We start from the raw sequence: 27,558 nt of genomic DNA on the forward strand, positions 1-27,558 counted from the left end.
AACGATTTGCTTAAGATTTCTTGTATCCGTATGCGCACTGTAAATTGCTCGCTCGGTTGCTTGTCGCACACTGCCGGGTCACATGTTTCGCAAGCGCCATAATAACTAATATGTGACATTAAAATGGCAAATTCAACAAAAAAATATATCCTGTGAGATAGTCTTTGAGATTGCATTGTACAACTGTGAAGTTGGTTTAATTTAAAACTGAATTCGAGGCCAAAGTATCAAATAACTGAACAAACATGCATCATTTATAGATATTTTACTAACTGGTTGAAATCGAAATGAAATTTAAGATTATTCTGCATCCTAGTATTGCAAATCTAATTTATGAAAGACGACTATCCCACAATACATCACAGATGATGAAGTATTAGATGATGGAAGATCAATTTGATGTTGGTATTTAAGGTGTGAGGTTCACTTACAGAACAAGCAAACTTAAAATTTAATTTGCTTGAACTAAGAGCGCTAAATCTACAAAGAAATTCAAGCCATTTTAGGATTACATTCCAATAATAATCAAAACATACTGATCGAAGGTTCTTGTGACCAATCTAACTTTACAACGCAAACAGCACACAGCTGGTGAACGGCGATTGATATACTTTGTGTTAGGAAGAGAAACACAATCTTTATGCAAGAATAAATTCTTGACTGCAGTTTTCACGCATTTTGAAAATTAGTGGAAATTATAAAACAGTTGAGATAAGTTTTATTCAAGGGTCAAAATATAGTTTGTCTCCTTCAACATCAGTTGGTGTGAACAAAATTATACTAAACATTTTTAGGGCAACCCTTTTTCTCAGAGACCCAAAAATGTTTCATTATCATTCTAGGCCCTGTTTCTGTTGTTAACCGATTATTAAACATGTGAATAAATTACCCACAATTCCTTGTAGCAGAAACTGGATAAACTGATAATAAACGTGACACTGTTCAATACCCATAAAGGGAAAATTATAAACAAATTAAATTTAGTTTAAGCACATACTGTATATAATTACAGTTTAAAATGTTGTTACTGCAGTATAACTGCAGTAGAATCATTTATGCAATTTATCAACCTTTTATAATGTGGCCGCAACTTGCTCATCAATTACGGTACACTGTTGATATGTAAATCAATAAATAATTTCCAACACTCATACTTTTTTATTTACTATTACAGACACAGGTGAAAATACCTGTCTACCTGATGCAACATTCAATAAAATTTAATTTTACTTGCGTCATATCATACAACCTTTGCTACATTTGTTTTCAGTAAAGTAGAATAACAGACAAACCGTTCAAAACAGAAACATTTTTCAAATAGTAATTTACATTCACTTGTCAAAACAATAACATCATTTTTAATCACCCACTGTTTTTATTATCATAGCATTTATACTATTTAGTCTAGCTTAGAATAAAAGGTTTTAGCAGAAAGGGCATACACTTAATTTATTTAAAATAATAACTGATTTTATCATCAGGGGTGAATTCGAAGGGGTGGGGGGAGGTGGTAGTAAGTGCCAGCCAATTGTAATGTAAAAAATAGGACATAAAATTAAACTTGACAACTTCATTTCATCATTTTTAGGCCTGTGATCTTTATTTCAAAAGCACTTCATATCCTTTACTGTACTGTGAAGAACCTCATTTTGAGTGTAGTCACTAGTGGACTCAAAAGTGTCCCTTCATGTTGTAAACTGGCATGACAAACAACACGCATTCATCTGTCCACAACACAGGCTGATGGACCAACATTGGTGTATTGTGACTTTACTCATTTAAAGAGATGTACTGGGTCCTCCAGTTCTCATATCATAGAAGACTTGACTACCCACAGAAATGTGACAATTTTATAGCTATGGTTTTCGGTGCCCCAGCCTAAAGCGATTGGCTACTCACTAAGAAAAAATTCTCCTCAAAAGTAAATTACATTATACTTAATTGATGTTCAAAGTTATATGTAAGCGTAAAACTCACCTGACATTTTTATGGCGTTTCACATAGAGATTATGAAAATGTGTGGTATTCATTACATTTCTATGTGGCGATCGTTGCATAGTCGGCGCCCTCACTCGCTCCATCATCTCTGTTTTCATTTCATAAGCCAGATGCGCAGGCAACACGGAGAGTAACAAACGTTCCTGAAAATATCACAAAATATCAAACTAATTTATTTTCAAAAAGTTTTTCCTTAAAAATTTAAAATAGATAACATAAATAAAACTACATTACTATAGAAAATGTTTATATCTTTATAAAAACCCACAGTAAACATGTATCCTTACCATGTGAATGGTTAATTTCACATACCTTTCAAAATTGACTCCCATTTTAACAATTGGAAGCAAACATGTGGCCAGTGAGTTTTGAGAGTTCAACCAAATCAGATGTGATGGTAAATAGGCCTTCACGGGGCCTTCACTAGCCTAGGTTGTGTTGTGATAATTTTTTTATAGAAAAAAGAATACCCTGTACAAATCCTGGCATGGGGCTTGGAAGGTACCATAGAATAAATACCTCTTTGTAAACAATTTTTGTAAACAAGTTGTTGTGTGTAGATCTAAATATTGCACATGCAGTACATTGAAGGAAACTAACAATCATACGTTATTGCTGTAAGTATATACTGTAGTTACTCAGAATACTGCAGCAACTGCAGTAGAATACTTTTTACATGATCCCTAATTGCAAAACACATTAAAATACAATTGTATAAACATTTACAGTTAGTAAACACATAAAATTTGTTGTTATAAATCACTCAAATGAAAAGAGGGAAGAGGACTCAGATGTGGATATAAGGTCAGGACAAGCTGACTGAAAGACGTTTGTTCACAAGATGAATAATACAGACTTTGACATTAAGAGCATTTCCATGATAAATAAAACAAGTCGTAAATAACGCTATTGCCGTCATCAATGTAATCAATTGAGATAATTAAACCATAACTTTGGGTAATTACATGACACCCATTCAGGTGTGACTATGTTGTTTGTCGAGAAGACACTAGTTAATTATGCAGCACATAATGTTTTTTATTGCATTGAAGCGTCAGGAAATGAATTCTACTGTGAATTTTGTGACAACTTTTAAAAAAGACAGTTGAAAATGTCTCAACATATTGGTTGCTGTAATGTTATAAGAATATTCGCTTCAACTTTACCTTTGCTATGTCTACACCATCAAACTAGTTTGACAAAAACAGTGTGATCTGCCTAAATATGGTGGTGATATGTTCAAATATGGAAGTGATATGACATCATCATGTCTTTATATGGGCACATAAAGTTTGATAGTGTAGACAGAACTTCAGATGTGCAGTACTATTCCTAGTAGCACAAACTAAACATTCTCAACTTTACTTGAATTGATTTTAGAAAGTAAGACTAATCAGATTATACACCATCAATTTTTAATCAAAACTTGTTTCCAAAAAAATAATAATTAAATCTATAATCTCATAATACCGGAACAACAATGAAAATCAACTAACAAATGGATTATAGCATGACTATATTAATAAACAAGATAAATAAATTTTTAATTGAATAAATATTTATATTATAAAAAATATTAGTAAACACTTGGTACCAAAGGTGACATCTTAATAAAGTTTCTACTGAATTATTAATTATTATTGAAAACAATTATAATCTGGATGGATTAAAAAAAAAAAAAAAAGCAGGAATTAATAATTTATGGACTTGTGTGAAAATCTTCTTAAGTATCACAGACTTCATAAATCTTTGATTTTAACTTTCAGAACACTGACCTCACCATCACCAAACTATTCTCATACATGATTGGTCGATTGGAGTTGGAGTAACCCATCCTTTCTTTCCAAAGTTGTGTTTACAAATTTGGTATAAGCTACCAAAAAACAAGCATCCTCGAATCATGTCAACTGTAACATCTAAACCGAATAACAATTACATTGCACAAAAGTAGCACGATTTGCATATAGAATTCTCATAAAGTCCTTGGTTTATATCTGAAACTACTACACTACACAGTTCCAAACGACCTGTGTGGTCCCTGAAAATTTTCCAGGAGAGGGGAAGGAGGAGCTTTGGCCTCTGTAGTCAAGCTAAATCCAGGTGGATATCCATTAGGAATGATTAAATACAGAGTTACAGACTTCCAGAAAATGCATCTCTTTTTTTTAATTCCTAGTCCATCATAAATAACATCACATACTAGACATACTTTTCAATGAATCTGTCAACTGAAATATCAATAAAGTGAGAAATAAAACATGGAGTTCAAGTATAGTTCAACTAGAGTTATACTTTTTAAAAGGAGTAACAAATCTCAGCTCTTAAAAATAATTTAAATTTTACCACACCAATCAAACTTTAAATCTACACTCACAAGCACTTTCAAGTTTGTAGATGAGATATTTACTGATGCGATTTGAGTTAAATCGTTGTTAATGTTGTAATTACTGAATAAGAATTCACTTTAAAAAAATGAATGATCTTCTAGAACCCAGTGGCATAAGGCAGGTGGAAAAGGCCCCTGGTTTAGCACTCCTAAGGGCCCTCCAACGCTGGGTAGTTGCATTGTGGCTGCTTACAGTATGTTCTGGGTCCCTTGAGGCCCCTGTGTTTAGCCAGGAAAGACAAGGCCCCTGGATTTATCCAGGGTGCACAATGTACATTTTACACTACAGCCAAACATATTCAAGAGATTTCATTAAGGGGACATTTTGTTGGACCCCAAAGGCGGTTCTACTGTATTTGTAAAATATAAGATTGAAAACACATAAAACACATCAAAACAATTTAAATTCAAACAGATATAAATTAGCTATAGTTTTTACAATTTTGAAAAGAATCAATACTAATAGAATAGAAAATAAGAAATGGATAAATAAATTCTCTAAGATATAACTTCTGCGTGATTCAATTAACTTTGATGGTAAAACTAGATGTGGAATGACTTTTGAGTCGGTTTACGAGCATTTCTTCAAAGCAATTGTTATCAATGTAATCCGCAGACGAACAAATCATCGTTTCATTGTAGGAAAGAGCTTTATACGCTCTTTAAATAGGCGTGTTGTAATTTAAATGAAACTATAACTTGATCTAAGTCTTAGACATTAATACCATCAATAAACTACTTAATGTTTTAATACATTTGATAAAAAAAATGGAAAATGCTATTATTAAAGTATTAAGGTTAAAGTACACCAAAATAATTCCTAAAAAGGAAACAGAGTTGAGAATGTCACAATGTTTACGTTGTTGTCATGTTATCCCATATTAATCTTCTGCGGTAAATTATGTTATGCAATACATTTTTTATTTCTGTTTTAGCTATTGTATGCACGGTGTGATGTATAAAATTGAAGTTCTTTACTATTTGCCATGGAAACCTTTAAATAAAACTGCAAAATATATTGAGCATAAGCAATTCTTTATTCACTGACTAAATATTATACAAATAATGAATGTTTATGAATCGAGTGAATATTTTCATGAGTTGAAAAAGGCTTTTAAAGAATGAACACATTCATTATTCTATTGTAACTGTTCTAATGATATAATTTTATAATATTATTATTACTATAATATTCAATTAATCTACTGCTTTTATCTTTAATTACTGTTGAATGCTACATAAGTAGCCAGACGCGAGACTAGGCCATTAAGCAAGATTTTTAGGCCGCAGAGTAGAACACTGGGTTGATTTTCGCTGTGAGATGTTTTCCCGAATGATCGTAAAATCAATCGGGTACTGGGCATCATCCAATAGCGTTCGTGTCACCAAGTAGCCACCCATTCATAGAAAGATGTAGGAGTCTATCTTTACAGTTATAGGAGGCGAGACTAGACCAATAAAAGACTATTTTAACCACCGAGTAGAACAGTACAAGTTGATTTTCAGATGTCCAACTTTCACTAGACTCGCGTTGCACAAAACGTTTACAAAAAGCTGAATGTGCAATAGAATGATTTAATAGAACAAAACAGAACTTTATGATGCAATAGAACTGAATGGAGGCATGCAATAGAACTGAATGGAGGCATGCAATAGAACTGAATGGAGGCATGCAATAGAACTGAATGGAGGCATGCAATAGAACTGAATGGAGGCATGCAATAGAACTGAATGGAGGCATGCAATAGAACTGAATGGAGGCATGCAATAGAACTGAATGGAGGCATGCAATAGAACTGAATGGAGGCATGCAATAGAACTGAATGGAGGCATGCAATAGAACTGAATGGAGGCATGCAATAGAACTAGACAGTAACGCTCAAATCTGTGTGCAATGTGGTCATCGTGCATTATCTTATGAAGCTCCTACAGTATGCTTTGGAATTCTCTTCCAAACTGCTTTAAAGATGCACAGTCTGTGGCTCATTTTACTTGTTTACTTGTTTACTTACTTGTTTACTTGTTTCCGGAGCTCAGCAATGCTGGGTCCGGAGTCGAGGCTAGGCTATGCCTATAAGCCCCTCTTGATAATTACATCAACTCTTGAATATGGCGCAAATTTAAGAGGGTGGTTGGACCATGCCCGTTCAAGACCGGACTTAAATTGATTGGTTGATCTTGAAGCTACTACATCCTCCGATAACGAATTCCATAATATAATAGCTTTTCGACCAAATGAGTCCCTCATCCAATTTGTGCGTGAGAACTTAAATTTTAATTTAAAAGAATGACCACGTGTTCTAACATCTTCATCACGCTCAAAAAAAGAATCAGCAGAAATACTATCCACTCCATGTAAAATTTTAAAAATCTGTATCAAATGAGCTCTTTGCCTTCTGTATGCGAGAGTAGGTAGGTTGAGAATTTTCAGCCTTTCTGAATAAGGTAAATGACGAATGGAAAAAATAAGCTTGGTGGCACGTTCTTGGACTTTTTCCAATAGGTCTTCCTCCTTACAATGTAGCGAGTTAAAAACAACGTTGCAGTATTCCAAGGTCGGACGAATAATAGCTTTATATAAACGAAGAAACCCATCCATATTTAAAAACTTGAAAGCTCGATATACCATGCCCAACTTCCGATTTGCTCTCATTGCTACATCTGCCACATGTACATTAAAAACAAGTTTAGAGTCAATAGTAACACCGAGGTCTTTTTCATGATCAACTTCATTCAATAAGAAACCACGCATGGCATACAGATGTTTGTTGTTTTTCTTCCCAAAGTGCATTACTTTGCACTTACCCTCGTTAAAAGGTAATTGCCATTTGTCAGACCAGTCACATGCTTTCTCTAAATCTTCTTGTAGAACTTGAGCATCATTCACAGTGTTAACTACTCTATACAATTTAGTATCATCTGCAAACATGCGTACAGAGGAGGAAATAACAGAAGGTAAATCATTTATAAACATAATGAAAAGAACAGGTCCAACAACGCTTCCTTGCGGGATACCACTACGAACATCAGCCCAATCTGAAACACATCCATTGACACTAACCCGTTGTTGTCTATCGTTAAGAAATTCTTGAAACCAGTTTAGAAGTTTACCTCTAATACCCAATGCACTCATTTTCAGAAGGAGTCTATGATGAGGCACACTATCGAAAGCCTTCTTGTAGTCAAGGTAGATACAATCAAAACAATCCTGATTATCAAAATAAGAAAACCAGTTTTCAAGAACATCAAGTAATTGTAAAGCACAGGAACGACCTTGCCGGAAACCAAATTGCTCATAACAAATAAGTGAGTGATGTTCAAGAAAGTCCAATAATTCCTTCCTGATAATTCTCTCCATAATTTTACCAACTACTGAAGTTAAACTCACAGGTCTATAGTTGCTTGGGTCAGACTTCACTCCTTTTTTAAAAATCGGTACCACTATAGCCCGTTTCCAACTATTAGGGACGGCTCCTTCTTGAAACAATTTCGTAAAAATAATATGGAGGGGATAGCAAATGATATCCTTTAGTTCGACTAAGATGCGTGGGTGAATACCATCAGGTCCAGCTGTTTTAGTAATATTCAACGTTGATAAAATATTTAAGATTTCGTCACAAGGAAAGTCAACTTGAGATAAAAAATCCTCTGAAATGTCATCAATAGCCGGTACATTCGAAAAATTTTCATCGACAAATACACTACTAAAAAACGTGTTTAGCAACTCAGCCTTATCCTTGTCATCAGACACATGCCTTCCATTACTATCAGTTAAGTTGGGTATACCAGACTTTATATTGATCTGAGAACTGAGATACCTCCAAAAAGACTTTTCATTAGATTTGATCTCAATTGCTATTTTATTTTCGAAGTCAGATTTACTACATCGAATCAGATCTACTGTTTGATTTCTTACTTGGACAAACTTCGACCATTTTGCTGACACACATACTTTTTGTTTTCTCTTGGCCTTTACATACTGTTTCCAACATTTATTCTTTTTGGCAATCTGCTTTTCAATTTTTTTGTTCATCCAAAGAGGTTTTCTTCCGTGGCAAACCTTCCTCATCGGGATACACTCATCAATATTCTTCGCAAGAATATGCTCGAATTCGTCCCACGATTGAATACCTGATTTGTCATTGAAAACCACATCCCAATCTACCAAACCAATTTTCTCGCGCAGCAAATCATAGTTACCATGCCTGTAACTTCGAATATTTGGTTCAATTCTGTCATCTCTTACAAGATCCAATGAAAATTGTAACACCATATGGTCGCTTTTACCCAGTGGTGGAGACTGCATAATGCCATTTATAGTATTCTCTTTGTCTGTAAAAACCAGATCCAAAACATTGGGTGTTTCGCCTTCTCTGTATCTAGTAGGTTCCATAACGTGTTGAATTAAAAATAGATCGTTGATGGTGTCAAAGAAACTTCTGCTGGAATCTCCATCTTCCGAAGACACACAATTTAATTCCCAGTTAATACTTTTATAGTTAAAATCGCCGACAACGATTAAATCAGAAAAAGATGATTTATATACTTCACGGAACAATGAGTTCAGCTTGATATTATTATCCATACTACAAGTCGGGCTACGGTAAACACAACCTAATAAAAGATCCGTTTTTACTTCTTTTACTCTAACCCAAACTGACTCTACAAACTTATTCTTCTTAAAGAAAATTTGAGAAACTGAAATTCCATTTCTGACATAAATTAAAACACCACGACCAGAAGTAAAATCCTCATTCGAAAAAAATGCTTGGTAACCTTGGACACGAAATTCATTTATCAGTGGCGGGTACAAACAATGCTTTGGTAAAATCTCTGTCAATGCAATAAAATCAACTTTTTCTGAAACCAAACGGGAAAGTAACTCTGACTTCTTATTTAGAAAACCATCACAATTTGAGTACCAAAAGTTAAATTTCTGATTGGAAAACGTACTTTCTTTTAAATTAGAGAACTTTCTGTTTTTATTTTCTTTATTGGGAACGAAAAAGCTTCACAATCTTCCCACTTCGGATAACTATGTCTTTCTCACCTGCATCTAATCGCGTTTTTAATTCACCTTTTAACTTAGTGAATGCTTCTCTTTCTTTCATGGTTCTATCATTACTAACAGCAAAACCCTTTTGAATTGCTAGAGAAAAAACTTGACGTTTAATAGACTCCTTTCTGAAAACTAATTTCAAAGGCCTCTTAATATCCTTCTCAGCTTTTCCAACACGATAGATAACTTTCATTTCGGCGTCGATATCAACTGAACCGTTACAAAAAGAACGGATAACAGATAAGTCATGTTGTTTGCGGATCATGGGATCACTACTTGTATTTTCCTCAATATTATATAACATTAGGTTACACCTTCTTCTTTCCTTCTCAGCTTCATCTTCAAATCTCTCATTTATTGCTGTTAACAAATCAATCTTATCAGTTGAATCCTTAGCCTTGAGATCAGCAATATCACTTGAATTTCGTGTGATAGTATCATCTATACGTTTTATGTCTTTGAGAATATTTTCTTGTGTTTTACCGATCGTCGACAACGCTTTCAAAAAACCACAAGCCGACTTATTACAGGTACGACAATACCAATGAAGGCCCTGTTCACCAGATGAAATAACATCAAATAAAGACTTTCCTACGTCTTGACATGAACAATGAAAACAAAACCCACACATGCCACACGTTACTGATTGATTGTCAACAGCTTTACTACAACTACCACATAGGCCTAGATGAGGTATCGAATCATCCCCCGCTGGGGTTAACGCCGACCTAAGCTTACGAGCTGTCTTAGGCCTACCACCACCTCCAATATAGCCTCCACTAGCCATCCTTAAAAATCACAACAATCCTTGAACAAAAAGGCTTGTTTTCAATGAATCCGTCAAGCAATAATACTAAAGAGCAAATAGCGTTATGTTTTTTAAATACTTGCGATCGAAAAGTGTAAAAATTATGATAGTAAAAAGATCTCCAGACTACGAAATCACAAACACGACCAACCACCGCTAGTGCGCCCTCTCAACTTAAGAGGCTTCTTAGAAATACTTGTTTAATAAAGCATATTAATACCATTTTTTTCTCCTTTACCATGTCACCTACAGTAGATTGTTTTAGATCTAGTTTAAGTAGGGGAGGAAGTGCCGGAGTCCAGGATTACCGAGACACAACTGGTGCTGACTGGGGTTCAATTAGACCAATCCCTGGTTAGCGACAAACGCTTAGGATTATTTCGGTTTAGGGGTGTTTTTGGCATGGTTGGAATCCCTTTTATCGTATTAGATGTACAGCGCTTAGAGGTTTCACAACATAGGCGCTTTATAAATCTATAAATCTAGGATATTATTATTATTATGACTCACCTGTTGGGCTTGCGAATGTTCTAGCTTGATCCTGGATTCTATACAGCTTCTTGTATCTAGAAAAGTACGTCGTTGCGCTATATCCAGCAAATGTTTATGATACAACCCAGTGAAGTTTACACAAACAAAAATAACTAAATTTGCAAAAATCTGAAATAAACAACCAAAAAAAAAATGTTAGAACAAAATTTGTGGAAAAAAATGTCTGTTGTACTGTATTGGAATAAATAATTGTATGGATGAATGTAAAAAAAAAATATAGATTAATAAATAAATATTCAATTAAAAAATTATTCTATTACTGCAGTAAATATGTATTTGTTCATGTTTAAGCAGTCATTCATCCCCCAATAAATGTTGCTAAATTGTTAAAGCAGTCATTCATCCCCCAATAAATGTTGCTAAATTGTTGCATAATCAAGTTAAAGCGTAAACTAAATGTAATTACTGCAGTAACAGCAGTACAATTATTTTTGATGTGGACTCCCACTGAGTAGGACACAATGCAAAGACTTAAGCACAACACAAGTAATTTGACCAATCATGAAGCAATGGACATCCAAACTGTTGCTTGTGATTGGTCATTTGCGTTGTGTGTATGCCATTGCGTTGCGTAAAAGCCTAAACACCCCGATATAAATAGGTACTCACTTGAAGAAGAATGTCATTGTCCGTTACATTTCTGTTCTCTTTTGAAAGCACTGCTAATAACACAATATGTGGAAAACAAGTTATAACTCCAATGACCACCGCTTGAATCCGTGACAATGGTAACATCGTGTACACCAACACAGTAATTAATATAATCGTTCCGACTTCATCGAATGGATAATGCACCTTTTGCAGCGCAATGACTATATATGTCGTTATTACAATGTTTAACCAGACTATGATTGAAATAGTTAGCATAAGTCCACGTACAATTGTGTCGAGATTTGTAACGATAAAGAAAACTAAGAATATAAGAGAAGATATAAGTAGTAGACTAAGCTGCTCCCAACGAAGATGATCCTGTCGACAGAAAACAAGAGATATAAAATGTTATTCTTTTAAATATCCATTTTAAAATAAATAATAAAATTAGTAAATAGTCCTTGAAATTGGAATATACATAGTTTTTTTTGCACAGGACTGGTCCAGGGATAGGCCCACAAGAGACATTAAATCTGGTAAAGTTTATCATAAGACCTAAAGTGTATTCAAGGACCAATGTATACTGGGCTTGCCTAATACCTTTAAATGTATGGAACGAACGGAAAACAATAAAACAAATTAACTAAATTGATTTAATAAGATTGTAATAATAATTACTTGTACAGTAATTCAACAAAATACCATATAAAAAAATTTATATGGTATTTTGCCAAATTACAAGTAAGTAATTATGAGCTACTTAAAATCTTATTGAATACATTTTTCGTAAAATGTAAATTTTTAGAAATTGAGAATTCAGAAAAACCTAAATATCTGGGAGGTCTATATTATAATAAACATAACTAGAGTAGAAGAAAAATAAACGATTGTAATTAATAAACCAATTAAAAAACAAACCCATGAGCATAGATGGGTGGAGTAAACAAATTCACCACTTAAACAAACATATCAAGTAATACACCTACAGGCAATGATATCATGTGACAGATATAAACTTGAACCTTAGGCCTAGGGATAGCGTTTTCGTAATCTGTATTCTAAATTTTTTTTAAAACATGCATGGCAAAAGAATGAAACATATTGGTTATTATTCAATTCCTAAATATCATCATATCAATTAAAAAAAACTTTATCCCTTTGCTCAAGTTATTTTTAAAAATGACTTAATTAAATTGCATAATCAGACCAATTTTTTGGCCATAATTGATACCTTGAAGATACATGTACTATAGTAATATTTCTTCTCTAAGTATGAAACAAAGAGTTGAACCAACGACCTAGAGTATGTTAACTTTTAACCATGCAATAGAGCAACCTACCACGCAATAGTAGCCATTTTAAAGTTGCCAAGAAAACACCAAAAACTTGGAATTTGTCGACTTTTAATTTTGTATCAATGAAACATACACTTTAAATTAAAATATACCTTTACTAAATCCCTAAAGTAGTCTGGCCGACTATGTCAATTTACCAGAAACAAATATCTATCAACATATATTAATTAATTCCTCTTAATAATCCTTTGATTTTCTGTGGGTATTTACTCAAGTGGCTTACACAATTTGTTCACATTAATTGATCAAATAAATACATCTGGGGTTGTGATTCCAAACTGATAATATGTCACGGAGAGTTAAGGTCTGAAAGATTTAATAACAGACTCCATCACGGATAATACTAGGTTAGAAGTCAGTGTCATATTTTAGGAATGTTATTTTAGTTTAACAAATATGAGATGAATAAATAAAATTTATTATTACAACTTACAACTTATTGAATATATGAAAGAAAGATTTATTTATTTATGTTCCTTCAATATTTTTATGTGTATGTTATTGTTAGTGTTTTTATTGTAAAGGTTTAGTACAACGTTTTTTCAGGCTCTGCCTTTGTTGTACGTCCTCTATCTCAATTTGTATTTTATGTTTGTTATGATGGAAATAAAATTGATTATGATTATATGATTATGAAAGATAGCATTTATAGACCCATTTCACCTTAAAAGTAAGACTCATTTTGTTCCCAAATCTAAACATTTCTCTATGCAGCTCAAAGTAGAACACAGACTTACATTCCATTAAACAAAAAGAAAATGCTGACAAGATTTTTTTAAGTTGGCCTCCTCTAGCAAGTTGACATTTGAAATGCTTTTCACTGCCATTGGTCTCAATTTTTCCAAGTAATAAAAATGATATATTTCTAATTAAAAAAATGAATTAGGATTCTAAAACGTACCTTATGATAAATAACATTTACAACTAGCATACATGCAGCGTTTAATAATCCTATCAAACAAAACAGTGACAGCAACGCTCTTTTCAACCAGACGCAATATTTCTGGTACAAATCCTCAATGTCCATTCCTCGGAATTTACGTTGAAGATGGCGCAAAGACCATCCCGCATGGTCAATCGTGTTTCCTCGTTCTTCTAAAAAGTCCTCAAGCGAACCAAAGTTCATAAAGTCTCCGTGAGGGTGTCTCATTTGGTAATATTCTTTTGCAGACATTTTGCTTTTTTCAGCAAGAGGAGTTCCTTACATGTTTCTGTTATTTTGCATGTTTTGTATGGTTTCCATGGTTACGACAATTTTCATTTTCACTGAAAGAAAAGGAATAAATAAAATCATCCAAAGAGTTATTAAATTGAAAATAATGAACAATTTTACTGTACAATGAACTTATTATAAAATCATTCAATCCATATATTATCATCAATTTGGTTCGCACAGTAGCATACAATACTGTAAATCCAAATTAATAAAATAAAGGTTATAGAAAAAGTAAGAAAAAGTACAGTTGTTTACTAAATTTGTTCAAATTTATGTTCTAAAATACATAATTCTAACAATTTCTCTCAAAATATGATTATTTTGAATTTCTTTTCTTTATTCTTAGCAAGACAGCTCAACTCCAATTTCAATAATAATTTATTTTCTAAAATACCTAAATCTTCCAACCAATTTCTCTCAAAATATGTTTATTTTGAATTTTCTTTTCTTTATTTTTATCAAGACATCTCTACTTCAGTTTCAATAATTTATTTTCTAAAATACCTAAATCTTCCAAATCATTTTTCTCAAAATAGGGGGATTAACTTTTCATCTTTACATAAATACTGATCAGACATTCAAAATAGAAAGAAAAACACAGTATTCAATCAAACAAAATGCCTACAATCACTTTCCATTATGTTTAAATGAATATGCCCATTTATATAATCTGACATACAGTATGTACACAGCTGTGTTAGTCCCTTTAATTATAGTTATACTACTTTAGACAATTAATATTGCTGTATAAAAAAATGTGCATAGAAATAATTAAATAGATTTCCCCTCTTTCTTATTCGAACAATGAGAGATGTAATCTTGCTATATTTATTACATTTCAGATGACAAACTAAATGCTAGACTATTATTCGCTAAATAAAATCACTGTATTTATTTGATATGGCAGAATGAGACAAGGATATCAAACAACATCTGAAGATTAAAACTAATTTACCAAATATCATAAAAAAAATGTTTCTACTGTAATATTATATTCCACAGATAAATTAGAAAATTTGATTTGAATGGAACATTTTTTTAACCAATTTTGATTAGCATTATTAAACTGCTAACAATCTGAAACAAAGTATTTTTGGATATAGAGGTATATCATTAGAAAATTGTGTAACAAAAGTGGCAAGAGAACATTTTTCTTGCACATGTCTCTATATATAGGTCAAACAGCAAAAGAGTAACAAGTGGAATACCTCAAGGAAGTGTTCTAGGACCACTGCTCTTCAACTTGTATATCAACGACCTTCCTGATCAAATAGATTCCGAGATAACAATTTTTGCTGATGACACCAAGATTTTTAGAAAAATAAATAATTTAGATGATGCCAAAAAGTTACAAGATGACATTGACAAGCTGTTTAAATGGTCTATAAAATGGCAACTACCGTTTAACTTAGATAAATGTAGTGTCATGCATTTTGGTAGAAAGAACAATACATTTCAATACAAGATGGGCCATGCAGAAAACAAGAAACTACTACAATGGGTCTCCAAAATGACAGATCTCGGGGTCGTAATTGACGATAAATTAACTTTCGAATCCCATGTGGCTCAAGTTGCTATGAAAGCAAATAAAAAGCTGGGCATCATATATAGGTCTTTTGATTATTTATCCTGCCACTCCTTATCTCTTCTGTATAAATCGATTGTAAGACCATCCATGGAATATTGCAGTACTGTTTGGCAACATGTTTTTTTGAAAGAATCTGATAAGTTGGAAAAGGTTCAACAGCGTGCATCAAGAATGATAGCAGATTTACTTCAGTATGAATACAGTCAACGACTTTCCATAATGCACCTTCCTACTCTAGAATACAGAAGATTGAGATCCGCAATGATTCAAGTATTCAAAATGTTCTACGGTTTCACTAAATGTAACAATGAGGATTTTTTTAAGTTAACCACTGAATCTAGAACCAGAGGACACTTTTTGAAAATTAGTAAACCTTGTACTCACTTAAGGATACGGCAGAAATTTTTTACAAACTCTATTATCGACACATGGAACAACTTGCCTCAGGATGTAATAGAAGCTGCAAATGTTAATCAATTTAAAAACCGACTAGAAAAATTTTGGAATCACCACCCACTAAAGTTTTCCCCGTATGATAGAACATGCAATAGAATATACCGGAGGGACACACAAGCATTGCTTTAGATGTCCAAGATCAAGGTAAATAAGGGAACTTAGATTAATGAAGCTCATGTTAAGCTCTTTCTACACTATTAAACTTAATGTGACAACAAAATGTGATGTGCCCATATATGGACCATGGTTGGGCACATCACATTTTTTGTCAAACTAGTTTGATAGTGTTAAGACAGAGCTTTACTCACATTCTCAAATACCAGGTATAGCAATATCTTAAATATTAAATCAGCATTACAAATACAATAGATATAGATACAAACAATACCAAATAGATGATAGGGATGGAAACAAAATTGAATCATCTGCAAAATGACTACAACTGGTTTCCATGATAAACTTCACAGTACGACTACAAAAAGATCTCACCAAAAGTAATGTTTATGTGATGAAAATTTCCTGGAACATCGGATGTGATTCTTGGAACCCATGCAGTGTGTATTCTTTTCTAGTTAAAATCTGTTTGATATGAATTTGAATTAAATTATGAGAAAGGAAAAAATAATATTGTTTATTATTAATCTTTTTTTTTTCTCTTTCAATTCTCAAATTAAGCAATAAAAGCTAAATTAGAAACATTCTGAAATTATAAAGAGAAAGTCAACTAAAATATTATGAAACAACAGATGACAGTTGGAACATTGTAAGTTTTGTTGCCCATGCTGTGCTCACTGCCTCTTGTACAAGAACACTAACAAACATCTACCACATTGTTATGCTTTCTGACAGGTCTTTGGCAGTACACCACACAAAGCAGCAAGACGACTCAGCATCAGACGAAATACAGATGTGAAATACACTGAAATGCTATATGAAAAGTATCTTGCTAATATTTTAGTTTGTAATTAAATTTAAACTTTACTCTATTTCTGACTTCACTTCTAATCTAATCTAATAAACTTCTATTCTAATATTCAAATTTTCTTTGGCCTTCTGTAAGCAGATATATTATACAAATATATAATATTATTTATCTCATTTCTTTGTTTCTAGGAATTGTGTAAAGTGGAAATAAGTTTTTAACTTGTCTTGGCATTCCTTTTGTAATAGAGGCCTTGTCTCACTCTCACTCTCACTCTACAATCATTGTTTTTCTGTACAGTTTGTTGTTTATTTGATACAAACGGATTATACTTTTTTTCCACAACAAAATCCTTTTCTATCATTAAACAGCATTATCATCACATACACCCATTCTAGTTTCTACTTATTGTACTTGTGTTGTATGTATTGTATTTTGTAATATCGGTCTTTCAATGTATCAAATTTGGAGAAAAAGTTGATAAAAATGAAGTTTTGTCTGAAGTCTTGGAGAACAACTATTTCTGTCTCTGCAAATTGATAATATAAATGTTTGCAATATATACACCTTTAATATAACACGTTCTTTGAAAGGTTTTGACAGGGGAGTTGTAATTGAATCGCATTAATATAACCAACTAAAGATTAATGGAGTTCCTCTGAGCAGGGAGTACAATTCTCTCATTCCTTAGAGATTATTCTACATTGACACTAATTGAAGTTTTTTTGTGTAAATACACAAATTGGATTTCTCTAAAGCAATTATAGCAATAATGACCTAATAGGATATTTGCTACTGGGCTGACAGTTATATTTGTACAAGAAATTCAGAGACAATTATAGTTAGTAGGTTGTAAAGATACACCTGGCGAAGTGATATTCCTCAAACATTTTGTAAATAAATTTAAATACAGTAGAACAGTAGAACTCCTATAAAGGAGACACTTTTTGAACCCAAGAAAGTGTCCACAGAATAGGTTCCCTTCTTGTTCACACTAAACCATTCCAACCTAGATTTCACTATTAAATGAGGATGAAGCTCCAGTTATTACCAGTGTGACTAAAACCTGTACTACTCTAGCCATTTGTCTGTGATCTGGATTAACAAAAGTTACTGTCTGAACAAGGCAGTTGATTAGAATAAACTGTTTCACTTTCACAGTACCAACTTGGATTTCAATATTCAAGATGAAGAAAACCTGCACTACTTTTAGTCATTTATCTGTGATCACAACTGACAAAAGTTACTGTGTGAACAAGGCAGTGGATTAGCATAAACTGTTTCACTTTCAGTACCAACTTGGATTTCAATATTCAAGATGAAGAAAACATGCACTACTTTTAGTCATTTATCTATGATCACAACTGACAAAAGTTACTGTCTGAACAAGGCAGTGGATTTAGCATAAACTGTTTCACTTTTGGTACCAACTTGGATTTCAATTCAAGATGAAGAAAACATGCACTACTTTTAGTCATTTATCTGTGATCACAACTGAAAGAAGTTACTGTCTGAACAAGGCAGTGGATTTAACATAAACTGTTTCACTTTTGGTACCAACCTGGATTTCAATATTCAAGATGAAAAAAACCTGCACTACTTTTAGTCATTTATCTATGAACACAACTGACAAAAGTTACTGTCTGAACAAGGCAGTGGATTAGCATAAACTGTTTCACTTTCGGTACAAACCTGGATTTCCATATTCAGATGAAGAAAGCCTGCACTACTTTTAGTCATTCATCTGTGATTCGTCACACGTTACTGTCTGAACAAGGCAGTGGATTAGCATTAAACCGGTTTCTGTATATTTTTGGTAACCAACCACCTTGATTTCAATATAGTGTAAACTAGCACTATAAAATAGTATATTCTATTCAAGTCAAGTTTCATTGATTAACAATGACAATTGTAAATGTACTTCAAAATTTGCCTTCCATTTTCCTAAACATGAATACTATTGTAATTGAGGATTACATCAGTTTAATCAAGGACATACTGTAACCTACCTGTATTGTTTGCACTTAGTGTTTTGTGTAAATAGAGTATTGTAGATACTCTAGGCATTATGTTGACAGCCCATACATAGCAACATCATTAAACAGACATTGACAGTTACTTTCAGTAAACAACCAACAAATTCAATATACTACAGTATATGTAATCATCTTAAATATGTTGTACAATTGTATACAGACAATTTGAAATGTCTGTTTTTTCTCTATTTTAGTAATGCATCAACAAAATATACCACCAACTCCCAACTCTTTTATTCAGAAGTCAATTGGAAAAACAGTAAAGTTGCATGTAAAGTAGTATAAACAGATAAGCGAGTCCATCCAACATTGTAACAAATCGATTAACAAGGTTATGGTTTACAATTTCTAAATTCAATTTAAAAAGATAGTAAAATTTCGAGGAAGAACGAGAACCACCCTACCAATAACTCTCAGCAACGACCTACTCACCCTTTATTAGCAGAACACAAACATCAAGTATCCCGGACAATTGAAAACCAAGAAATACATCAAACAACAAGAACTAGCCAATGAAAGATCAGACTGGAAGAAACTGGTAAAAGAGATTTACGGAGCAGCCCAAGCGGAAATGTCGGCAGACTTTTTAGCGGAAAGGCAGTAATCATCATCATCAGTAAAATCTTTGTGAGTTGTGAGATATGTAAAAGAAGACAAATTATTATACATGGTGTCCTTGGAACCAAAGTAATTGTACAGTTCGTTCAAATACATTATGTAATAATGGTTGTCATGGGATATGCAAAAGTTTAATTACAGTATATCGATGGAATCATCTCCTGTAATATTTTATAACTTCACATAAAACATTCCTAAGCTAAAATAAATCATTTGCGAGAGAATTAAGTTTTTATTTCCTTCATTTTTATCTATTTAGTATCAGTTACAAAATGTAATGGCCTTTGAAACATTAATAATTTTATGTCGTTCACTGAACCAGTAAGTATTGAACTAGTAAGTAGTAAGTACTGAACCAGTAATTAATTGAATGTAAATTGTGACAAACCATTTAAACAAAACAGAAGCCACTACAATTTAGGACTAAACCATTTAACCTACAATATCACACTTTAAACTACTTTATGAATAAATAATAGAAACTTTATAGGTGAAACAATATTTGAATATAGATAGTTAATTTAAAATAAAATCGATTCATGAGAAAAAGTATCAACTATAGTTTGTGTTTATACATCACAAGATAATTTCCCGAATGAAATCAAAATGTATCATGATACCTTTTGGGACTTCTGGCTTATGAGCTTCATTGACTCTTTAGAAGACTTTTAAGCTCTGTCCACACTATCAAACTTTATGTTGCAAACAAATGTGATTTGCCCATATATGGACATGATGATGTCACATCACTACCATATTTGGGCATATCACTACCATATTTGGGCATATCACTACCATATATATATAAAACTTTTTTGGTAAAACTAGTTTGATAGTGTACAGCTTTAGACACTTTTGTTGAAAATAAATGAAATAAAATAGATGAAATCTTGTACAGAATGTGATGTGACAAATTATTAGATAAAATTGTTAGGTAATTTTAGCAAATGAATGTTTTTAAAATTGAAAAGGTTACTGTCCTTATTGAAGGTTTTTCTAATAAAGCACCATTAACCATACAAACCATTGCAGCATATGTTCAACAAATATACATTTGATATTTTATCACTGTCATTTCAGTTGAGTTATAATTGCACAACAAGGAACAAACTGAGGTTAATAACACCTATGTTTACGATTTGTCAAATCCTGTCTTGCTCACTTCTTTCACATTCGAAAAACTTTCTATGACAAACAAACTTGACATTACTGTACTTTTTTATGTTAAGACAATTTCCTTGGCGTTCTAATATCACTGAACAATAAATGTTCTAATAATACACAACAAATCACCAATGTCAGATTGTCAATTCTAATTTTGCTTAAAATCCTTCACAAGAACATAGTATCTTCTAAAAATTTTACACAATTAGAAACTAATTTTAAAACAATGAACTCTCTGCAAAAAATGTACATCCTTTAGCTTAGACTTGCCCCAAGTCTGTATTCATTGTCTTTCTTTATTTATTTGTTTTTATTTTGATTTTTGTCTGAAATTTATCCAAAGTCAAGTAGTATCAAATGAAACGCGATATGTGCCAAAATCTTTTTACTGATATTAAGTCAAAACTCTGTCTGCAACCCAGACTACCTTTAGCTGGCAAAATCGTCTTCTTTCAGAATTAATTTGTCAATAGTCAAAAAAAGCGGCAAAATGGTAGAGCTTACAAATTTAATAGAAAGTCTGGTTTGGATGTCTTTAATAGTATAAAATCTTGTAATACTGCTCACACTTTTTATACCACTTTCAAACCAATACTAATACTGTACCCACTATCAAACTTTATGTGGAAAAAATGATGATGTTTGGACATGATGATGTCATATCACTACCATATTTGGGAATATCACTACCATTTTCAGGCACACCTAACTTTTTTTGTCCTAAAAACTTTGCACCTAACAAGTATAAAACAAAATAAAAACAACTATGCATTTTCTATGTTTGTATCAACTATGATTTCTGTTTATTTTACATGTGTACACCATGGAAATTAAAGTGTTTATACTTACTGTAAAAAATCTTACCTTCGCAATTTAAAAATAGCAATTGAATTGGCAATGAAGCTGACAACATGTCCTCCATGTGTGATCATTTTTCAGAAACATTTGAAAAATTAATGGAAGGTTATAATTCTACCTTCACAAGACAATTTCCAAAAGCTTACATTACAAGGGAGGTTAAAAACAACAAATTCTGTAAAGATATTGCAACCTTTGCAAAACAGAACATTCTAAAAAACTTTACACGAAAACGAAACCAACTTTGGTTTCATCACACAACATTTGTGGAATTATGTTCCACATCTTTCACCAACTTCTATATTAAAAAAAATTACAAAACAGGAATGAAAAACACCTGCTAATACATAATATGTTAATTCTTCTCTTGCTGCATTAATAATAACCTTGTCAAAAACCTAATTTTTTCATAAAAATGGTGTCAATTGAACATTAAAATCTTGAAAAATAGGAAATATAAAAAGATATGTTTATTTCATTTCTTTCAAGGGAATTAATTGCAAATTCTGTTTTATGGCTACAACGGCAATCAAATATTGATGATTCGAGTGACGAAATGATGTTTGTAAAAGTATTAAAAATTTTTTTCTGGAAAACAGTTGATGAAAAAATGAAGATCCAAGATAATTAAACGAGATGAAAATAGCATTTACAAGAATTTCTTGCATCTTATTTACTCATAAAGAAAAGCAAATGTGTTAAGAACATTCATGTATAGATAATACGGAATTGGGTCAGTTGAGTTTTTTTTGTCATTGTTGGTTCAAAAGGTAAATTAGATGAGATCAAAGAGATGAGAACAAATGAGGTAAGATGATTGATGAATAGATATTGATGGATGTTAATATGACATGCAACAGAAGACTGTGTTGATCCATATTTCATAATATAATTCATTTTATCCAAGATCGGGATGAACATTTTCTTTAAATGTAAATTATAATATTTCGTTAATAATAATCAGCACAAAGTTTTAGCTGCATTATGAGAATATGTTTCCATACATGTTTGATCCATAAAAATGACCAGGGTACTATATAACATTTATTCATCAATAACATTGCTTCATTTGTTCTCATCTCTTTCATCCATTTATCTGGGTGGAGAGAGGCAAATGTAAGTATGACTTTTGTCAATTGTAATTTTTCATTAGTTATCCGCAACGAAGTTGCAGGATAACTCCTTGTGATTGTACGAAATCATCATCATCTTTTTGGTTATCCGCACTTGGCGGATAACCCCTTGTTATTGTAAGGATCTTTTTTTTTTTTTTCTATCTTATTCTTCTTTCTTTCCCAGAATTTTGTGTCACGTGTATCTCAAATTCTTATCAACATTACATCGTATAATTTTGTCAGAAGATTGACCTTTAACTGTAGAAGTGCAGGACATTTCGTTTTTTTACTTTAGAGTCGCGCAGCGTAAGTTACGCGCAATTTTATGAATTTCAATAATTGATCATAGATTAAAAACCAAAAGTCATTTTATATTGACGCTTGGTGAAAATTTAAGTCATATCAAGAGCAAACTTTCTATGGATTAAAAATGGCACGTTTCACAAAAAGTTACGCGCGCACGCACGTTTAAAATTTCGGAATGCGCAAAATCAATTTCTAATCAACTTTCTACGCATTTCATGTCATTTTAAGCATGTCAAAAATTCCCACGTGAGCGCATATTTTTACGCGCGCGGTGCGCACGTACCGCTAAAAACCTTTTTTTTTTGCGTGATTTATGTTTTTCCAGTCTTTTCTAGTAATTTGACCAACTGTCTAACAATTTCGATTTAAAATCACGTCATACGAGCACGTCGAATTGGACAATTTGTGCGCGTTTTTGATGAAAAAGTTAAAAAATTCGCCAAAATTAAGCCTTTTTTTAAACAGTCATAGATTCTAAACTACACGGTGAACTTTTTTTTAATTACATATTCTGGAGGTTGATGAGTTGTAGATATCGGATCATGGATCAATATGGCTAACTGGACATTGTGACGTCATCATATGGCCACTCGAATATAAAATATAGGATTTTTGTCTTTTTCGTCATAGCTCATCACATTTAATTGAGCGCATCTGCACTTATCCTTATTCCATTTCCCTCCGTTTTTTATATTGTCTTGGTCAATCAATTATCTTTCGCATGATTTAACATTTTTAAAATTGTGATGACGTCATCATGATTAAAAGCGTGCATAACGTGGGTCACTTATTTTCATCATTACAGTAAATTTCAATCTGTTATAGCTCGTTAGAATAAAAAGTGATAATCATGATTAATACGTTTTCTGGAAGCTATTTGATTGTAGATACGAATTCATGTGAATATTTTGCCAATCAGATGTTGTGACGTCATCATATGGCTAGTTGAGTTCAAAAAGTGGTATTTTCATCTCTTGCGTAAAAGTTCATTGCGTTTAAACGAGAGCGCATCTCAATTTTACGTGCCCAAAATTCTTCAAATTTGCAATAATGTAATTATTTAGATAATTATCTTCTAAAATTGTTATCTTTATATGTCAATTTGATGACGTCATTGTGTTAATAATTGGATTTAAAAGATGGGTCTCGTAATTTTGTCTATGCTACACTGTATATAACATTATACAGTTTATTCTGTAAAATACTGTAATATGATATATGCTACATAATAGGTACAATTCAGCACTGTAAACATATTTATTTCATGTCATAGGATGGCATAATAATTGTCGAGGTTCATATGGTTAAGTATGTGCATGGTTGTGTTTGCGCGGATAACCAGAACTAGTCAAAGTGACGAGTTCAAATCTAGTTTTTAGTTATCCGCATTGAGCGGATAACTCCTTGTAACTGTCCTGTTACTTTTTTTTTTTCTTTCCTTCTCCCCCATTTTTGTGTCTCACGTATCTCAAAAACTTGTAAACATAACATGTTATAACTTTGTCAGCATGAGGGCATTCACGTGAAGTTGTGCACCTCCTATTTTTGAATTATGTCAGAGTTGCGCAACATGACTTACGCACGATTTTATGAATTTCACATATTTAACATAGGTCAAAAACCAAATAACATTTTAAATTGAAACTTTGCAAAAGTTTAATTTATATCATGCGCTAACTTTTTGTTGAAAAAAAAATGCGTGTTTTACAAAAAGTTACGCGCGTACGCGCATTTAAAATTTCAAAATGCGCAAAATTAATTTCTAATCAACTTTCTACGCGTTTCATGTCATTTAGAGAATGTCAAAAATTCCCAGGCGCGCGCAAATTTTTACGCGCACGGAGCACACGTACCGTTAAAAACAGATTTTTTCGCGTGATTTATGTTTTTTCAGCCTTTTCTAGTAGTTTTACCAACTTTTAAACAATTTCGACTTCAAATTACGTCATACGGGCACGTCGAATTGGATAATTTATGTGCGTTTTTGATGAAAAAGTTCAAAAATTAGTCAAAATTTGTCAAAATTATACCTTTTTTTAAACAGTCGTAGTTTCTAAACTAAACGGTAAAAGTTATTTTTATTACGTATTTTGGAAGATGATGAGTTGTAGATCATGTATCATGCATCAATACGGCTTACCGGACATTGTGACGTCATCGTATGGCCATGCGAATATAAAAAATAGAATTTTTGTATCTTTCATCATAGCTCATCACATTTAATAGAGCGCATCTCCAATTATCTGTTTTCCATTTTCACCCCGATTTTTATATTATCTAGGTCAATCAACTCTCTTTCGCATGAGTTAAAATATTTTAATTTTTATGACGTCATCATGTCTAAAAATGAAAATAACGTGGGTCACTTATTTTCATCTTTACAGTAAATTTCAATCTGTTATAGCTCGTCAGAATAAAACTTGATAATCATGATTAAAACGTTTTCTGGAAGCTATTGGATTGTAGATACGAATTCATGTAAACATTTTGCCAATCGGATGTTGTGACGTCATCATATGACCAGTTAAATCAAAAAAGTCGTATTTTCATCTTTTGCGTCATAATTCATCACATTTAAAAGAGCGCGCATCAATATTTTACGTATTTAAATTTCTTCTACACATTAATATGTTGTTGCCGAGATAATTTCCTTCCGAAATTGCTATCTTAGTGTTTCATTTTGATACCGTCACTATGTTAAAAATTGGAATAAATGGCGGGTCCAGTCATTTCACCTATTCTACACTGTATGTAATATGTATACAAATTATATTTTCATATTTTGCGTAATAGTTCATCACATTTAAAAGGGCGCGCATCTATATTTTACGTATTCAAATTTCTTCCACACGTTAATATGTTGTTGCTGAGATAATTTCCTTCCGAAATTGCTATCTTAGTGTTTCATTTTGATACCAAAGCCGTGTTAAAAATAAGTATAAACGGGGGGACCCGTAATTTCACCTATTCTACACTGTATGTAACATGTATACAGATTATACCGTTTGCACTGTATATACTATATGACACAAAATTGACAGAATTCAGCACTAACAGCATATGATATTCTTCAGTTCAGGTCATAATGTCATAATCTTTTTCCGTGTGCAAAATTCCAACGTATGACGTGCGCGTGGCGTTTGTCGTGCGGATAACTAACTCGTCAAAGTGACGAGTTTCATGTCTAGTTCTTTATCTTCTTTCTTTCTGTAAATTTTGTGTCACCCGTATCTGTAAAACTTGCAAACATAACATTTCGTAACTTTCTCAACATATCTTCATTCATATGAAGTTGTGCAGCGAACCTTTTCAGGATGTTTACAATTGCGCAACGTGACTTACGCGCGATTTAACGATTTTCTCGTATTTAACATAGGTAAAAAACCAAATAACATTTTAAATTGAAACTTTTCAAAAGTTTAATTTATATCATGCGCTAACTTTCTGTTGAAAAAAAATTGCGTGTTTTACACAAAGTTACGCGCGCACGCGCATTTAAAATTTCAAAATGCGCAAAATTAATGTCGTATCAACTTTCTACGCGTTTCATGTCATTTTAAGCATGTCAAAAATTCCCACGCGTGCGCAAATTTTTACGTGTGCGGTGCGCAAGTAGCGTTGAAAACATAATTTTTTCGCGTGATTTATGTTTTTCCAGCCTTTTCTAGTAATTTTACCAACTTTTAAACAATTTCGACTTAAAGTTACGTCATACGAGCACGTCGAATTGGACAATTTGCGCGCGTTTTTGATGAAAAAGTTCAAAAATTCGTCAAAATTATGCCTTTTTTTAAACAGTCGTAATTTCTAAACTGCACGGTCAACTTTTTGTGAATGACATTTTCTGGATGTTGATGAGTTGTAGATATCGGATCATGTATTAATATGGCTAACCGGACATTGTGACGTCATCGTGTGGCCACGCGAATATACAATTTAGGAGTTTTGTATCTTTCTTCAAAGCTCATCACATTTAATAGAGCGCTTCTCCACTTATTCGTTTTCCATTTTCACCCCGATTTTAATATTGTGTAGGTCAATCAACTATCTTTCGCATGAATTCAATTTTTTTAAATTTTTGTCACGGCATCATGCCTAAAAATTTAAATTACGTATGGCAATAATTTCATCTTTACAGTAAATTTTAATCTGTTATAGCTCGTAAGAATAAAATCTGATAATCACGATTAAAACGTTTTCTAGAAGCTATTGGATTGCAGATAGGAAATCATGTAAAAATTTTGCCAATCGGATGTTGTGACGTCATCATATGGCCAGTTAAATAAAAAAAGTCGTATTTTCATCTTTTGCGTCATAATTCATTACATTTAAAAGAGCGCGCATCAATATTTTACGTATTTTAATTTCTTCTACACATTAATATGTTGTTGCCGAGATAATTTCCTTCCGAAATTGCTACCTTAGTGTTTCATTTTGATACCGTCTCCATGTTAAAAATTGAAATAAATGGCGGGTCCCGTAATTTCACCTATTCTACACTGTATATAATATATATACAGATTATACTGT

At 32.5% G+C, this 27,558-nt stretch overlaps 1 protein-coding gene across 2 annotated transcripts in view; it reads right to left on the minus strand.

The window, feature by feature from the left end:
• The window catches only part of LOC140057856 (adenylate cyclase type 2-like), a 63,003-nt gene that overhangs the window by 28,413 nt on the left and 7,032 nt on the right, over positions 1–27,558 (minus strand). For both annotated transcript variants that reach the window (XM_072103621.1, XM_072103622.1), the window contains exons 2-5: positions 13,651–14,015; positions 11,413–11,772; positions 10,762–10,911; positions 1,978–2,141 (exon numbers count right to left, since the gene is read on the minus strand). In XM_072103621.1, coding sequence (XP_071959722.1) covers positions 1,978–2,141; positions 10,762–10,911; positions 11,413–11,772; positions 13,651–13,923 — 947 coding nt within the window. In that variant the 5' untranslated portion in view covers positions 13,924–14,015. The remainder of the gene's footprint in view (positions 1–1,977; positions 2,142–10,761; positions 10,912–11,412; positions 11,773–13,650; positions 14,016–27,558) is intronic.

This window comes from Antedon mediterranea, chromosome 8, assembly GCF_964355755.1.
Source record: "Antedon mediterranea chromosome 8, ecAntMedi1.1, whole genome shotgun sequence".
In the NCBI taxonomy this organism is placed as follows: domain Eukaryota; kingdom Metazoa; phylum Echinodermata; class Crinoidea; order Comatulida; family Antedonidae; genus Antedon; species Antedon mediterranea.